This window comes from Solanum dulcamara, chromosome 1, assembly GCF_947179165.1.
Source record: "Solanum dulcamara chromosome 1, daSolDulc1.2, whole genome shotgun sequence".
Taxonomy (NCBI): Eukaryota; Viridiplantae; Streptophyta; class Magnoliopsida; order Solanales; family Solanaceae; genus Solanum; species Solanum dulcamara.
In genome coordinates, this window is record NC_077237.1 from 43810145 (window position 1) to 43828831 (window position 18687).

Genomic DNA, 18687 nt, shown 5'->3' on the forward strand with positions numbered 1-18687 from the left:
AAACGAATTTAGAGGATTAAAAAAATATGTATAACCATTCTAGTATAAATAAAAAGGACATCAAATTACAAAAAAGAAATTTAAGAAAAGAAATTGAGGATAGTTTAATCATTTAGGGGTCTTATTTAAAAATTATTAAACCTTAATTAGTTATATCTTCATTTTCTAAGAATAGAATAAACCCCACATTATGTATAGCTAATTCATTAATTAAATTAAATAAAATAATTAAATAATAAATTTATTGGACTAAATTTAATTCCAAACTATTCTTATTAAAATACTGGCTATTAAACGGATCCTTAGTGTTAATATATGGGACACGAATAGGAATTTGCTTGTGCACACATGCGCGCCGCCTCAGCCTCTGAAAATCTTGTGGTTGCACACACACCAATGTCTTGCCTTTTCCTGATTTTCCCTTCTCCATTCAATCACTCTACCACCTCCACCAACCCACCAAACCAAACCGGTAAGTAAAAAGGAACCAAGAGATTTGAAAAACAAGTGATTTCTGCAGCCAACCAGAGGTATGCTTTCCCACCAAACGTTTTTGGATCTGTTAACTCCGTCACCGAGATCTGCTTCTTGTCTTGATGCCTATTTGTGCTTGTTAGTGAAAACATCATTGTATGTATTGCTTTTTTCTTTTCTTTTTAGATGCTTTGGAGCTGTAGTTGAAGAAAATGTCAGGGAACATGTAGTTCATTCGATGGTTGAATCAATTATTGAATCTTGAAACAGCTAGTTGACAAATTATGGAATTCCTTGAACGTGTTTTATCTTTTTGGCTGCTTGTTACTTATTCGACACCGCATATAAAAGAACAACTTTATGACTGCCCCGTCTTTAGATGAGTTGTTCAAATTGTAGTTAAGTCTTAGAATTTAGAAAGACCTATTTCCTTGAATGAACATGGACGTTTTGTTTTAGAATTCCTAGCATGTTTTGTTTCAATTATATCTATTTACCTACTTTGGAGTTCACTTGAAATGGGTCTGTGCGATTTCTTTGCTTTTCATTAGTTTTGCTCTACTTGCTCTAGCAAAATGAACGACTGATAGTATTTTGACAGTTTGCCTTTAGAGGAAATGGGGTTATGTATTTTTAAGAGAGCAAAGGGGGAAAAAAGAAGAAGAACACTTCTTGGCCCTCAAGCACCTTGTTTTCTTCCTGAAAGGCTCTGCTTAATTTAAAAAATTACTGTCTATCCAGTATAATTGTTTAAAATAGGAAGTTTCTTGGAACTGTAAATTATGTTGTCATCGTTGTCTCGCGAACAGTCTGGTATTCAAAGGAATTGAAAGACTCTAATTATATGTCAAATTTAGTATCTGGGAAACTTCAGTGACTATTCTCTGCAGACTGCAAGAGGTATGGCAAGAGTGTGTTTGCAAGTACCTGTAACTTTTTGCTAAATCATTCTAATCACAATGTTCACTCTTGTTTCCCAGATTGACTGTCTTTTGTATATGTTGCCAAGAAAATGTGACATTTGAATGTGGATTAATCACAAGCCCTTTCAAACACTGTTTAATTATCACTTGTAAAGTGATCGATCTAGGATTTTAGACATCTCTGATTGCCACATTTTATGTTTTGCAGTGGGATTTGATTGGTGAACCTGTGGTTTCGTTCTACGAGCATAAATGAATTCCGCCATGTGCTCATCATCATCATTTATGATTGCTTCTTCCTGCTGCCAAAATCTTCAAAGCAGAAAATATTTTCTTTTAGCACCTGAACCTTTTGAGAGGATTGGTATGATAGATGCACTCCAAAAATATAACCGTATGGAAAGGAGGGTATTAATTTCAAGTCATTTGGTTCCTGGACATTTGGATGCATCGGGTACAAGAAAAAAGTTCTTACACGAGCCAGTTCCGAACTTAGAATTTGTGCGCACACTACTAATTGACAACTATGACAGTTACACTTACAATATATTCCAAGAGCTCTCAATCATTAATGGAAGTAAGCTCTCTCCATCATACATTGTTTATGAGTTCTCACGCATAACTTTAACCATCGATTCAATAACATCAAAAAACTTGAACTATCAATTCACTCGGCATGTCATAGCGTCTGTCTTGAAGTTGAAATGAGTCAGTTTCCCTGTATTGACTTATTCTAATCATTTAAATATCTACTCCTTAAATTGTTGTAGTATGTCTATTCCTTCTGCCGTTTCTTTGGTCTGTATTTAGCAGTTTCAGTTTGATGTCTCTGTATTTTGATACATATAAAATAATTCCATGTTCTCTGTTGATATAATGTAGTTCTCTTGGACAAGAACTATTCTTTGACCAGCATTAATTCATGAAGTGGAAATTACTATCTTGAGCAGACCTATTGCTAAACTTATACTTGTCCCCTTCACTTTCTTCCCCGAGAGAGCCCCCACCCCACTCCACCCCACCCCAAAGACAAGTATCATTAGCATTGGTTTAATGCAGAAACTAGATGTCCCCAGAGATTCAGTGCTTTCTTTCCCATTCAGTATAAAACTAGCCTAGGAGTAGATCTCTGTATCTAAGCTGCGATACATAGAGTTCAAGCAAATGTGACAACATTGTGTAGTAATGTGAAGCTGTAGGTGACGTTCTTCGTCTGTTCTGGAAATCATGCAACATTTCATGTAATTCTTTGTTTATTCAATTTGGTCCCTTGTAAAATTCAATGAAATAGGAAATTTGAAAAGGAACAACTCTTTTAGTTCCCTTCCGTGTGAATATACTTTGTATTACATTCACGGAGTAAAGGTAGGATTTGAAAATCTTCCTTCTCATTCTCAACTCAAGTTGCTAAGCCTCCCCTCCTGGCTATCTATGATAGGCCTCAAGTTGGTTCCAGCTTGAATGTTGTCAGCAGAAGGACAGAAGGACTGTTGTTCTTTCTTACTACATGGAAGAAAACAACCACTTTTATCTCTTAGAACCTTGAGAAAAAAAGTTCCTCATCTGTCTCTTCTATTCCGCCTTTTACTTTTTCTCCTTTTCTGGAGAAAAGTTGAGAAAACATGACTTGTAATTCATTTTTAGTGATCTCTTCGCTTACACCTAGCTATTAAAAGGAATAATTTGTGGGAGCTGATCATTTTGTAATTATGAAGTTCTATTTATGAGGGCTTTTTATATTGTAATCTGTAGAATGGGAATTATGCTTTAGGATGATATGATGAGAATAACATGAACACACTGTAAGATGAGGGTGTGGGCTTTACTTCCATAATAGTAGTAAAAATCTGCCAATTATATGTAGGTGGCCAGTTTTTACTTTATTCAACAGATTCGAGTTCTCTTTTTAAATATAAAAGAAGATCAGGGCTACTTTTTAGATTCTCAAATTTAGCTTCTTTTTTTTTTCCTGATGGCTTTTCCTGATATATGGTTGCTTCTAGATGTATGAATTTGATAAATTGATGACTGTTGCCAATATGCACATATTAGAACAAAACATTAGTTTTAGATTCCTTCATGTTCTGTTGTATTTTGGAAATTTTGGTTGCGGGTTGTCATTTGCATTAATCATCTAGCTCAAAGTCATCTTTGAGTGTGCAATTTTCCAATCTTTTCCTGAATTTCACAGGATTGCCATGAGTTTGTGATGTCTGACATTTTTTATTTTAATGGTTATGTTAGTGCCTCCGGTGGTGATTCGAAATGATGAGTGGACATGGAAAGAAGTTTATCATTACCTGTACGAAGAAAGGGCATTTGACAATATTGTTATATCACCTGGTCCTGGTTCTCCAACATGTCCATCAGATATAGGTTTGACTTGGACTCCTGAAATCCAAATGATCTACTCTCTTTTCCTTGTCTAGGACAAGATATCTTGTTATTATTTTGCACTTAGATGCATTAACTTGTTGAGATCAGCATATTGGTCATCCATCCTTGCCTTAGAAACCTGGTTTTAAGTGCCTTATATTCTATTTCTTGTGGATTTTTGTTCATTCTAAACTATGACCTGCCAATGTGGCTTCTTTATTGTCCTAGATGAGGTAATGCTTACAAGAGTGTGGATAGTTCTGCTAAGTCTTAGAGCTTGATGTCATTAACTTGAAAACCTTCCAATATCATAATATTGGTGTGGATGTTGACTATCTAAGTTTTGTTTAGCTTCAACTGTACTTGCTTGTTATGGTTATCTCGAGTAGCCTTTCACGCCATATACCTATGTTTTAGGAATTTGCCTGAGGCTCTTGCTTGAATGCATTGATATCCCGATACTAGGCGTCTGCCTTGGGCACCAGGTAATGTATCCATTTATATCTGTCTGTAATATTTTTCATTCTTTAACATATGATTTTGCATGAGATCTGTTTGATCAAGTTTGCACCTGCAACCTTGTGTCGCTTGTCTTGCTATTCTGTTGTCTTCTTTGGTACTTCTCAAACCTTCACCAAAATGTAATTATTGGTGATTTTAGGGACAAATTACAGTTTTGTATGAGATAAAAAATTATAAGTAGTTAACAGTTAATTGTTGTCAAGAAATAAACTTATGGGAACTGGTATTTCAGAAGTCTTATCACCTTATGTAATGAGAAAGCGACTCTGAATGTCATTTCACACTATAGAAAGTAATTCACAATAACCAACATGAGTTGTGGTGCAGTGGTGAGACTGCTTTATCCTTAACCAGAGGTCTCGGGTTCGAGCCCTGGGAATGGAAAAAATCTTGTTGGGAGCGCCACCACCGAATAGGCCCTACAGTGCGCGATCCAGATTTAGTCGGGGCTCCATAGGCTCCGGACACCTGGTGGGAAACCAAAAAGAAAAGTAATTCACAATACGAGGATTGACTATGGTTGCCTAATATTTTATGTCATTGAACAATATATTTATTTGGGGCTGATACATTCGAGCCGAGGGTCTTTCGGAAACATCCTCTTTATCTCCATAAGGTAGTGGTAAGGTCTGCGTACACTCTACCCTCCCCAGGCCCCACTTGTGGGATTTCACTGTGTATGTTGTTGTTGTTGAACAATATATTTATTTGATCTTCAAAAATCCTGATTCTTGCATGTTACTCCAAATTTCTTTACCAGCAGGCTAATAGTGCTGTTTATAGCTTTATGGTGATTTTTGATGGTGAAGGCTTATCAATGTGCAGCATGTTGCAGCTAGATATCAGTATTGACATGTCACATGTGATGTGATAATTCTGTTTTACTGCATAAGATACTATCTATAAGGGAATATGTTGCAAAAGCTTGCTATGTTGCCCCTCTTTGCCAACAAATCAGGTACTAAATCAGTATGTGGACTGAAAACCCTAAGACATAGAAGTCAGGCTTCTTCGTCGGCAATCCTCTTGCAAGCATATTTACATTAATCTGGTCTTTCTTTGGTCTTGAGGCTGCCAGGTCTCGAGTCTGCCAGGTCCATTGCCTTATCTTTAGTGAGGTAGATTAAGTGAAAGTGCTGAGTGATGTTCTCCCGCCCTTAATACTTATAAGAAAATTAAACTTTTCCAATGATGTGATTTTCTCATTTCTATGGCAAATATGATGGGCAAGGCTTATTGTTCTTACAATTTGTTTGTAGAAAATCAAAAGCTCACTAGATAGTGCAGATTATTGGAATACCATCTTTCTTTAATTAGTTTTGCTTCTGATTCTTTGTCATCCATTTGTATAAAGTTTCTGAAATGGTAGAAGCTGGTATACAACTTAATTCCTCAATGTTTGTTGGGTTCTACGCTTAACCCCTCCACATTTGGTCTTCAATTAATGTGGAGGTATGGGATTGTCTTATATAAGAGGGTAATGGAAAATTGAAACAAAGGCTTCTACTGTGTAACACTTGGATAGTCAGTAGCAGTAAAAAGTTCTGTCTTTTTCAGAACCGAGGTATATATATATTGGATTTGGATGCTTAACTGCTTATTCCCTTATAACTATTGGTACTAGCTGGTGTCTTGAGCTGGTGGGAGTACAAGTAAGATTCTTTCTTTGTACTGTGTTTGCCTATATAGGTGAAAATCCACTCCTCAAAGAGGGAAAGTGTACACGATCCTATGCAATATAATCACAAACTACGCTAAGTCAAACACTCAAATAATATTTTGAAATTTTGAGAAAATATAACTAATGCGGAAATTAAACTAACCTAGAAAGCAAGTAAAATGATCAATGGCCACAAACATGGATACAAGGAAATCATTCTCAAGTAACGGTCCAATGTATTTCACGATTTTACAAATAAGAGTGAGTTTATGTTAATTAGTCTTGGATAACAGTTCTATATTAGTTCCTCTCGGACACCAACAAGACTACCTATTGGCTATCTCTAGCCCAATTAAGAGCATTAAGAACACCTGAGTGTGACTACAAGTAGTTCTTCTATCTCTAGCTCGAACTGAGGGTTAAGGCCCCAAATTCTTGTTAATCAATCTTTTCCATCCTCAATGTTCCTCTCTCAAACTTAAATCAAAGTAAATGGGCGAGTCCTAGGGTTAGCTACTTCCATTGGAAACATTAACGGACAAGAATAATTAAAGAAACAACTAACTCACTTCATTAAGAATAATAATCATTCAATACATAAGCAAAACAAGAGGTTTAATCCAAGCTTTAATCATAATATATTTCCATAAACAAGATTCAAGTATAGAATAAAAATACTGCACACTTAAATATTCAATACATAACAAGGGAATGAAGAAATGAGTAAAGGTTAAGAAATTTCTTATCAAAGTCTTCAAACCTGGAATCCCCAAGTGTGGGTGCAAGAACCCTAGCTCCAAAGCTTGAATAAATGGCCAAATATGACAACAAAATCTCTCATGTGTTGCTTTTATAGTTCTAAAATTTTTCCAAACAAACATAGCCTTCAGATTTTCAGATTTCAGATCTGCATTTTTAGCCACTTCTTGTGCACCCATGGCCAATTTTTCCATTTTATTCATTTTAGCTCCTTTTTGACTTGTTTTCACTTGGTTTCTTTTCCAATCACTTCTACATCATATAAACCTGTAAAATGGAAGTAAACCACATTAATGCACTAGTATCTCAATTAAGCATAACAAAAATCTAAGATCAAGTAAGAGATAAGTGGGTAAAATATCAACTTATCAATAGACTGCTTGTGTAAGGTTGAATAATGTGGGTCATCTGGCTTATTTCAAATTGACTTTAGAGCAGTTGTTCATCGAAACTTTTGCGAATGTCTTTTACTTGCATATCTATGTTAATTTATCTTCAGTGTAGTAATCCAGTACCCTGCAATGTATTGTGAACTAAATTGAGGCATTGAACTAGCAAGTTATGTTTTCTGCTTGTAGTTTCTATGTTGCTTGTTTGTTCATAGGCATTGCTCAATTTTTACTTCTGTTATTTTTTCCTCACCGTCTTAGTATCAATATCTATCATCTGATTATACCTATCTTCTAACATAGTGATTCATGGTTAGAATAACCCTGAGCGGCTTACTATTCTTCCAATAGTATTGGTAGTAGATCTTGTTGAGCACCCTACTCATCCCCATTAAAGGAAATCATAGATATTCATCTTGTGATGTATAGGTGGTACAGTCTATGCATGTTACAAGCCTCTAGTAATGTTTTTGCAGATTTTTCTAGGATCTAAAGAGTGTCTTGACTTTACATGATTAAACAGGCATTGGGATACGTGCATGGTGCTCAAGTTGTACATGCACCTGAAGCTGTCCATGGTCGTTTGAGGTATAAGATCTGTGTTTTAAGTGTTCATGTTTTTTTCCTTTTTTGGTTCTTTTCTTTTATGGTATCACATTTACTGATGATCATTTGAAAAAAAAATTACAGTATCATTAAAATATGCATATAAGATGGTGATATGCGGAGACATCATATATTGAAACCAAGATTTTAATAGTTTGTTGAACACCTGATAGTGCTATCTCAGCGGTGAAGGGTGTTCAAAGTTGTCTTGAAGGTCATTGGTCCCAATCTTGCGTACCTCTTGTGCTACCTTCCTATAAAAAATGGTTTGTTGAAAACACTTACAAGTTCCCTTCTGAAAAAATACGTATATGTTGTGGAGACATCACAAACTGAAACCAATATATTAATAGTTTGTTGAAAACACTTGTAGGTTTCCTTCTAAAAAGACACTTATAGTTCTCCAAGAGAAGGTTTCCTGGAGTCCGGAAATCAAAGTTAGGAGCTTAGCATTCTTACTCCTCATTTGTGGCTTTCATGTTAGTAAAGACCAGTGTTATCAAAAGCAAAAAACCCAAAAAAGCTTTAAGGTCTGTTGGGGCTTTAAGCGCAAAGCGCTAATAAAGTGTGGGCTTTAATGAAAAAAGATGCGAAGGGAGAAAAAATACAAATATATATGTTAAGTCTAAGACTAATAATTTATAAGCATGAATGAAAAATATACGACAAAGAAATTGAAAAATAATTACGATAAAATGAAATATCAATTTTTTAGTGTCGTCTCTTCAAAAGAGGTTCATTGGCAAGGCCAAGTATGTCTTAGAACCTTGATGACGACAGTAAAGCGCACATTAAGCAAGGCGATGTGCTCAACACGTTTTGAGCTTCGCTTTATGGCTTAAGCGCGCCTTTGATAGCACTGTAAAGACTTGATTAAGAAGTTTTTTGCTGGATAACTGTGATTCTTTTTTGGTGACTCAATACATTTTTCGTTTCCAAAATGTCTCTTTTTTTTTTTTTAACTTGCAGTGATATTGAGCACAATGGTTGTCAATTATTCCATGAAATTCCTTCAGGAAGAAATTCTGGATTTAAGGTCAGTTTGATATGAATTTGTTGTTCAGTTTTCTGTTGTGTTAATGTTGTGATGAGACATGTAAGCCAATTTGAAATGCTGGCTTGGTTTCTTCACGTCTTTTTTCTCAAAATTTCTACTGTTTTAGATTTTAGAAGACTATAAAACATCAGTTAGATGATGAACTTCAAATAATATTGGGTTCATGGATGTTTTACCAGCACCCATATGAGTGAGTAAGAACTTTAGTCAATTTCTGTTTTGTTGTTTGCGGTTAGACATGCACAGGGAAGCATACACATTCTCATTGGCTGTGTCACATTGGCAGCTATGTTGTATCAGGACACATGCCTTACATGCGGACAAACATGATCCATTTAAGGTATCCGAGATAATTAATGTAGAGACAAGGACAAGGGAACTAGTGACTAAATTGCTGGAACTTGGAAAAATAACGTTAAGAGGTTTCTCATCACTGAGTATCCAGTTTTGGAAATACTAAAATCATTGTATTGATACTTAAAGGTCAACAATGAAATTTGAAATAAATAAATAAATGAAGGATGTTTTCAAAATGCTTCTGTTGGTATATTTGGATATAGCTTGGGGGTGTCAAGTGAACTTCTAGTTGGGTTAAATGAGAGTTCAATCACTTTATTCATTATTCCCATAATACTGACAAATGAAGAATTTGGGGCTCGTCATTACTGCTGGCATTTTCTGTTAATACAACAACTAGTCTTTTCTCTTTATTTATTTGTACGGGGAGGGAGGTGTATAAAGCATATTTTTAGTCCTAATAATCATAAAAGAGAAATGTTTTGTGCTTTGTATGTGTTCGAAATAGAAGTATCCAGGGTGCAGTCGAATGGTCAATGAAGTGGGGTGCAAACCTTGAAGACCAAGATTCACATCCAAACCAAGAAAAGCAACACTAGCTGATTTGCTTCCATCTGCCTAAGCCTTAGTGGATAGAGTGACTCGATATTTGTGTTGGTGGGAGTTAGCATGTACTAGTGTAGTCAAAGGCACGCTTTAAGCGCGCTTAAGCCTTGAAGCGAGACTCAAAACATGTTGAGCGCTTTGCCTCGCTTTATGTGCGTTTCAATGTCGTCATCAAGGTTCTAAGGCAAACTTTTCCTTGCCAATGAGCATCTTCTGAAGAAGTGACACTAAACAATTGATATTTCACCTTATCATAGTTTTTTTTTTTTTAAATTTCCTTGGTCATATATTTGTCATTCATGTTTATAATTATTAGTCTTGGACTAAACATATGTATTTGTATTTTTTTGTCCCTTTGCGCCTTTCTTCATTAAAGCCCACGCTTTATTTGCGCTTAAAGCCCCAACAGACCTTAGAGCTTTTTTGTGCTTTTCGCCTTTGATAACACTGGCATGTACTCATTGGAATAGTCGAAGTACAAACAATTGGCCAACACCGTTGTTAAAAAAAAAATCCTGAAATAGTATTCCTGAAGTGGTGGGTTGTGCTAGTCAATGCTTTAGAAAGCGAAAAGTCCAAAAGGAGGACAAGAGTCTTGGGGCTTTAAGTGGAGAAGCGAGTTAGGAAGCAGTTGCTTCTTTGATGTAAAACACAGAACCTACCGAAAATACAAAAAAATATTTATCTTATGCGATTAGCATTATATCAATATTGCAGTTACATTACTTATCTCAAAATCCAATATACAACAAAAGCCAATGTTAATTCTTTTTCAAAAAACAAAAGCCAATGTTGATTGGAAGAACTCAAATTAAGTATCATTTAAAAATCGACAAGCCCTCTAAAAGATAACTTCAATCACAAAAGTGACGTTCAGTGCTTCATAAACAATGCTGAAATTAGTTTTAATTGGAAAGAGATACAATATTATTTTTTAAAATAATTAATAAATTCCATTAAAGTTTGGGCATAAGGCGACTGTATATAAGAAGTATTTGAAAAAGTATAAAACCTACAAAAATATATGATTTTCTATGATTGACACCCAATCTTCTATACATAAAGGAACTTCATGGGTGCATCAAAAAGAAATAAAGGATAAGAGCTTGCTCCTTTTTTTCCCCATACTTCCTAAAAAGTTCTATTTCTTTCTGTCCAAAAGTTCCATACAAGTGCTAGTGAAGCAATATTCCATGCCTTGCATTCTCCTTCATCCACCAAAATTTCCAGTTGGATATTACTTCTTTCGTCGTGTCTGGCATCACCCAAAGTATACCAAACCATCCCAAGATTTCCCCCTATGATCTAGAGCCTACAGAACAATGTAATAGGAGATGGTTGACATCTTTACTCAAGCCCTTCACACAACCAACCAACCAACAAAATATGTAACCTTTTGTCTTCCTAAGATTTGTAAGACTTTATATTTTTCTATCACTTGCCTCCTAAAGACACTTCATCCGAACCATTTTCCCAACAACGCCTTATTGAACACCCTTAGATATTTAATTCCCAAACTACCTCAACACGTCGAAGGCGTAACGGTCTCCCACCGCACCAAATGATACTTTCCATGCTCGTATATCGAATCCCGTAGGAAATTCCTTTAAAGTCTTTCCAACTTCCTTGACTGAGATGAAGCGCTAGCATGGAGTCCAACTTTCTTGTGACAAAGATGGAGCAAGGAACAAGGACATGAAATATGTGGGGATGCTCGATAATGTGCTCTTAATAAGAGCTTCCGTACTTCCTTTGGATAAATATCTTTTTTGCCATGCTGCAAACTTCTTCTCAACCCTCTGTAGTACCAGGTTTCGTACTGTGTGATACTTTATAATTGTCCTATGTTTAGCCTATAAATAAAGAATTGGAGAATAATCAGGGAACAAGGAAGAAAAGGAGAAAAAAATCGTTGACATCAAGAAAGAATAGGATAGAGAAGCTGAAGAGAAGCCTAAAACCAAAGTAATAGAAGTAAAAGATGCACAGAGAAGAATAGAAATCAAGTAAATCAAGAATTTTATAAGAAGAGGTGCTGTAAACGAGAGAATAAAAAATTAAGAGAGAATCGAACTATACCTAAATAGGAAACCTAGTTTCAAGCTAGCAAAAGTATTTTCTTGTTTCTTGATTTTGTAGGCTTTCAAAGACAAATTCAAAGAAGTGATTGTTTCTATCTTGGATGGCCATGTCCTTACTATCTAAAGTGCTCGTTTCTTCTAAGTTGCTTCACTTCACCCACATGAAGTGGAACTCCCACTTCGCATCGATTCATCCCTTTAAGCGACCGACTGATTGCTTTTATTAGTGCCGGTGCTAGTACTCGTGAAGTTTCGGAATTTTGGCTATCTGAAGCTTTATTTTGATCTATAAATACAGAACAATCTATATGTTTCAGTGAATTGGATAACAAAGAGAAGATGGTAAGTGTAGATCCAGGCATCCAGCATAAGTAGTACATTTTATCTTGGTTGAACTTTATTAACACATTTCAGGTGGTACGGTACCATTCCCTTGTAATAGACCCGAAATCACTTCCTAAGGAACTCATTCCTATAGCTTGGACCTCAACAGCTGAGACACTCCCTTTCCATGGTGTCGAACGATCCAATCCATTCTTCAATGCGTCCAAAGAAGTTGAAAATATTTTTAATGGGATGTCGGAGTTAACATATGATTCAAAGGATGTGCAAGGTGGAAGAGTCCTCATGGGTGTCATGCATTCTGGTAGGCCACACTATGGATTGCAGGTGAGTCTGGTCATTCACTTTGCATGAGAATTTGCTCCTATTTCACTAGTGTGTAACATCGATTTTGTCTCTGCTACCAGTTCCACCCCGAAAGTGTTGCAACATGTCATGGAAGACAGCTTTTCAAGAATTTCCGGAAAATCACAGAGGACTATTGGCTTCCGTTGACGTCAACCTCCATCAATGAAAGAAGGGTTCATTATGCTGGTAACTGCTTTATAAAATAAAGATAGCTTAATGGAGCTGCCTATTTAGTCTTTATAGTCTGTTCGAGTCCTTTTCGTGGCATTGAATTATTTGTTTATTTAGAGAATTTTACAAATGGTTTTCTATCTAAAAGCTGTATGGATAATCCATCACTTTTCAAGTTAATTTGATGTACTTGCTGCTGTAATTAGTTTTGAGGTTCTCTTGTGTGCTATTTATCATTGCGTGACTCCTAAATCAGCATATAAATGCTTTCAACTTTTTCTGTTCTGTTTTAGTAGAGTGTCCCCACATTTACTCTGAGCGGTAAAATTTACTTAGCATGCATGCAGGTGCCTAATCTAGATCCGCTGTCCCAAAGTGTTGCAAGACATGGGCATCTGGTGAATAAATTGATTGAGCGAAGAACTGCCGAAGTGGATGGAATCTTAAATCTATCAAATCCAGGTCACAGTGTAAAATTTTTGAAGATCACATGGAAAAAACTTGATTGCTCTGCCAGCCAAGTTGGTGGAGCAGACAATATTTTCTGTGAGCTATTTGGAGATCAAAAGGCTAAAAACAGTTTTTGGCTGGATAGCTCTTCAATAGAAAAGGTCTTTTCTTCTCTAGCTTTCAGTTTCATTACCATACGTGATTACTGTTTTTGTCTGTCTCTGCATTTGGGAGTACTTTTCAAGTTGCATCAAAGATGTTACATCTTTCTTTCATTTTGTTTAAGTTTCTTCTTTGTTGCTCTCTCAGGTTCTGTATCCTCTACCCACTTTTATCAATTCTACGTCTTGTTCCCTCCCCCCAAAAGAAAAACAAAAACAAAAGAAATTATTCCTATGTTTGTGTCAATTTGAAAGCAAGAAAATCAGATGCAGTAATTAATTATGTAGTTGTTAATTTGTTTACAAAATGAAAAGTAGAGGGTAGATTTCTTGTTGAGACAGCATAAAAACAATCTCTCTCGTCTTGTGAATTCAAATCTCATAAGTTGTCTGTCCTTTTTTTTTCGAGGTTGGCTACTTTGCTTATGAGGCATCCCCTAATCTTTTTCCTTCTAACCATGATACACTTCTGGTATTCAGGGAAGGGCTAGATTTTCCTTTATGGGAGGAAAGGGTGGCTCCCTCTGGAAGCAACTTACTTTTAGATTGTCAAATCGAAGGTGAAAATCTCTTCAAACGTTGCCTGAATGCCTTACTTAAGATCTTGTCGTTTCTCAATTGATCTCTGTTTGAATGCTACATTACTTTTCAATAATAACACGTCATCTTATATTTTCAGTGATAGAACGTGTAAAGGAGGTGGCCATCTATCAGTTGAAGATGCTAATGGTCATGTTAATTCTACATTTTTGGAAGATGGATTTTTTGATTATTTAAATAAGGTAGTGTATGACAGTTTTTTTTTAAATGTGTTGCTGAAATTGAAAATCACCTCCTCAATCAATGTCATAGTTCAGAGTTAAAGTGGGCCAGGACAAGAAGATGCAATACTATCATGGGATATCCCCATTAACACGTTGAATTTGAACAATAGAGTAACACATTTTCCAATTTATTTTATCTCTTGGAAAATCTGATCATCCCGTGTCCTATATATCTTTGTAAGCAATGGCAATTTTTTGTGTTTACACTTGTCGTTCATTTTTATGGAAGTACAATGTCGAGCTCCTCCTTTTTATTCCGTTCAGGAGAGGCTTCTTCCCCCCCTTTTATAAGGATTTTATGTTACACATCGGTTTACTGATTAACTCCAATGTCTCTGCACCAGGAGCTCCTATCGTTTTGTTTCGATGAGAACGATTATGAAGGATTGCCATTTGATTTTTATGGTGGTTACATTGGTTATATCGGGTATGTAGTGATTTCTTAAAAAATGATCTGAACCCTCCTCCTACTCTATTATCTTAGTATCTCTACATGTTTCGAGGACTTGCTTTGTATGTTTTAGAAGTTTTCTTCCTTCTTTTCCTTGAATCATTGGCTGTTACATGTAGGGGGATGTCCTTTGCTCATGTATATAAGGGTATGTGTCATTTTTTTTTTCATGGTAAGTTTCATGACGTATGAAGTCATGCATAGCAGAAAGCTTCACCTTCATATCATCTGTAGTTGTTCTATGCTGGATGAGACTGGATATAGCTGATGTATAGGAGGTTGGGTTAAATTCTTCCATTGTGGTTGGAGGGAGAATTGTTTCACATGACTTGATCTTCTTGTGGTTTGACGTGTCGATTCCCGATACAGGTATGATCTTAAAGCTGAATGCGGTGTGGCATCTAATCGTCATAGATCGAGAACACCAGATGCTTGTTTATTCTTTACAGATAACATTATTGTCATTGATCATCAGTGTGATGACATATATACTTTGTCACTACACGATGGAAATACATGTCCTACTTCTCGCTTGGACGATCTGGAGCAGAGGCTGCTCAACTTGAGAGCTTTTACGTCCAGAAGGTTACAATTGCAGGCATCTAGAGGATCGGCTGTAGTCGAACTAAAAACAGGTTTTTCTGCTGAGAAATCAAGAGAGCAGTACATCAAAGATGTTGAGAATTGTCAAGAGTTCATAAAAGAAGGAGAAAGTTATGAGTTGTGTCTTACAACTCAGATGAGAATGAAGTTAGGGGAAATAGATTCTCTGGGACTTTATCGTAATCTCAGAGAAAGAAATCCTGCACCATATGCTGCCTGGCTTAATTTTTCAAGGGAAAACCTAAGCATATGTTGTTCTTCACCTGAAAGGTTCCTACGATTGGATAGGAATGCAATTCTGGAAGCAAAACCCATAAAAGGGACTATAGCTCGTGGTTCCACCCCAAAGGAAGATGAATTTCTGAAACTGCAACTAGAATACAGGTACAGAACCGAGGAATCATAATACCGAAATATCAACTGACATTTATTATCCTCAGGAAGCTTTGACTATTGACTGTGTTACTTGTGTCTTATAGAATGTTCCCCTTTCATGTCTAAAATTCATTTCTCCCAGAAGTTCGAGTCTTTTATGCTGCTGTTGTTCGTTTTTCCCAATTCTGATATATTCACCCGTTATAGCCTCTAAATACTGGCGGGCTCAACCCATCAGCCACCTTTACTTTATCTGCCTAAGTTGTTTGGCTTAGTCCTTTATTCAACTTCTATATTCACGTTGTTGTATCCTAATTATCTGTTTGCTATACAAAATGGTTGTCATATATCTTGGAACAGACTCATGATTAAACTATCCTGACCAAGTTCTTTATACTTTGTGTGATAGTGAAAAGGATCAGGCGGAAAATTTGATGATTGTTGACTTGTTGAGGAATGACCTTGGGCGTGTATGTGAGCCTGGCTCTGTTCATGTCCCACATCTCATGGAAATTGAATCCTATGCAGCCGTTCATACCATGGTCAGTACGATTCGGGGAAAAAAGCGGTCAGATGTAAGTGCAATTGATTGTGTTAGAGCTGCATTCCCTGGTGGGTCAATGACAGGTGCACCAAAGTTGAGATCAATGGAACTTCTTGATCATCTTGAAAATTGTTCTAGGGGTATATACTCAGGCTGCATTGGATTTTTTTCTTATAACCAAGCATTTGATCTCAATATTGTGATACGGACTATTGTCATACACGAGGGAGAAGCTTCAGTAGGAGCAGGAGGAGCCATCACAGCTCTTTCAGATCCGGATGATGAGTATGAAGAAATGATATTGAAAAGTCGAGCACCGATTAAGGCTGTTCTTGAACATCAGAGCAGCATCTTCTCATCAGACACACAGAAGTGACATGACCACTTGAAATGTCCAATGCAGAAATAATGTTATAGAACTCTCTCAGTTGTTTCTGGAAAAGGTGGGAGCAATTGCAGCTTCTAGTAATTATAACTAGAAGGGAGGGGCAACAGTGGATGGAAGTACGCAGGTAGCCTATATAATTCATGCAAATATTTGTCATGACCTCGTTCCGTCAGCATAATCTGTTCATTCTTTTGATCGTAGTGTTTGGAAAATATAGCCATGGTATCATACATATCTACACTGACCTGCAGCGACTAAAATACTGTACATAGAGGGTTCTGAAAGACCTGCAGAAAATTACAGAAATGTTTGTGAACTTATAGTAGTACTGAATTGATAGTTCCACGCTTGATTTTTAATGAGAATCGTTGACGATAGTTTTTTATTTGACTAACTTTTCCACGTTCTGCTACTTTTTGACTGCTAAGTATGCTCATCATATTAATGCCTGTAAATGGGAAAATGATATGTGTTGATCCCGTAGATGTGATGTAATTGTTTGATCTTTTGATCAAAAAGTTTTTAATGCATAACATTGAAGAACTGAACTCAGGAGGATTTGGGATCTATTAGAAAATTGTGCTATACAAAGACGAACATGCGAGAGCAATGCAATCATCTGTTCTTTCATTGTGTGTGTGAAACTTCACCTATTTGAGCTTCACGTTGCTGGTTGTACACTAGAGAAACGAGAAAACTTGTGGTAAGATGAGATTCAGCGTTATTATAATCAAGTTTTGATGAATCCTCAAAACCAGTAATGTCTTGACTTCAACTAGTTTAGTTAGTTTAGGATTGAGGGAGTTGTGTTGAACGTACTCCCCTACTTTGCTCAAGAATTGTGGAATGAGCTACCCTTTTTTTGTTCTTGACGTCTTTAGAGTGATTTTATAAAATAAAACGGCTGGTTGGCTCATTACACCAATGATGAACCAGTAAAGTATAGCCCTTTGAAAGAACCATTTTGGAGAAGGAATTCGGCGCATGACTCATCGCACCAATCTTGCATTTCCCTTCTTTCGTTGGTAACTTTGCATTATTTATTTCTTTAGGGCAATGATAGACCATGGTATGTAAGAAGTGAGAGACAAATAGTGTTCTTAATACACTCTTGTCCTAATTCAACATACCTTAAGTGGTAAAGTTAAAATGTTCATAGAGAATCTATTTTTTTTCCTGAGAGGGTACATTCACTAAGCACATTTTGCGGCACTTGACAATTCGCTCACGAATCTTGCAAGCTCACTAGGTCGCTAATGGAATGCTAAATTGAACAAAGACACAAGAGAATTATCGAAGAAAGCTTTTATATTGCTCAAGATTTAGAAGGTTTGTTTGTTGTCTTTACAAATGAAAGCCTCTCTATTTATACTACTCACCTAGAGACTAATATGCAAACAATAATTATTGTACAAGTCCCTCATATTTACAAGATAATCCCCTCTCTAGAATTTTCTACAATGCTAGAAAGTTCCAAGGACCTTCCATGCAAATTCATGAAATTTTAGGATCTACCATTGGAAATCTCCCTATTTCTCTAGAATATTCCATTAAGCCGCATGCAAAAGAAGAGAGGGGATAACTAGAATTGTATTGAGGCCGCAGCAGCAAGAAAACAACAAGAGCGTGTAACTGCAGTTGACTAAATATCCGCCGTGGTTGAATCACAAGGAAGAAAGATGGGACTAGTCTCCTTCCTATGTAAGCCTTCCAAATGGGCAACTTTTTGCCATGTGACGCCTAAGTGGCATGATGACATAGCGGGTTATCACACTCTCCCCCACTTGATGTTGAGATGATCATGATGTATTGTTGTAACACCCCAAAAATTCTAACTCAGATCAGATCAGAAAAGTCTAGAAAAATTTAGAAAAATTCAGCAGAACTGTGAATCACGAGCAGCATCTATGGACCGTAGGTGAGGATTGTACTTCACTCCTAGACTTAGTAGAAATTTTCCTCTTTTTGAATTTTCTAGGGACGACTTCTACGGCCCGTAGATGGTGCCCGTAGGGAAAGTTCATAGACTTGAAAGTTTCTTGTATACAAGATGAGTTCTTGTACGACCACAAACTGCAAAAGGTCTCGTAGACCGAACCTCAGATACACCCCCATACCTTTTCCATGATCAAGAAAGACGACCCATAGAAGGTCTCGTAGACCTAACTTTAGAGGATTAGCCTCAGGACCTGTTCTATGGATGTGTAGGATGGTCCGTATAGAGGTTTCCATAGGTCCACTTTAGATAACCTCAGTTCCAGTCACCTTCCACGAGTGGCT

General features: G+C 36.5%; 1 protein-coding gene across 1 annotated transcript; it reads left to right on the forward strand.

Moving 5' to 3' along the window:
• The first annotated feature begins 311 nt into the window (after positions 1-311).
• LOC129874671 (aminodeoxychorismate synthase, chloroplastic) lies at positions 312-16801 on the forward strand. Its single transcript, XM_055950349.1, has 14 exons — positions 312-530; positions 1606-1974; positions 3642-3773; positions 4191-4258; positions 7627-7691; positions 8679-8745; positions 12165-12419; positions 12500-12626; positions 12948-13222; positions 13703-13782; positions 13902-14004; positions 14391-14473; positions 14867-15484; positions 15885-16801. Exons 2-14 carry the CDS (start codon positions 1650-1652, stop codon positions 16393-16395), a joined length of 2709 nt encoding a protein of 902 aa, XP_055806324.1. The 5' UTR covers positions 312-530; positions 1606-1649; the 3' UTR covers positions 16396-16801.
• Positions 16802-18687: the final 1886 nt, after the last annotated feature.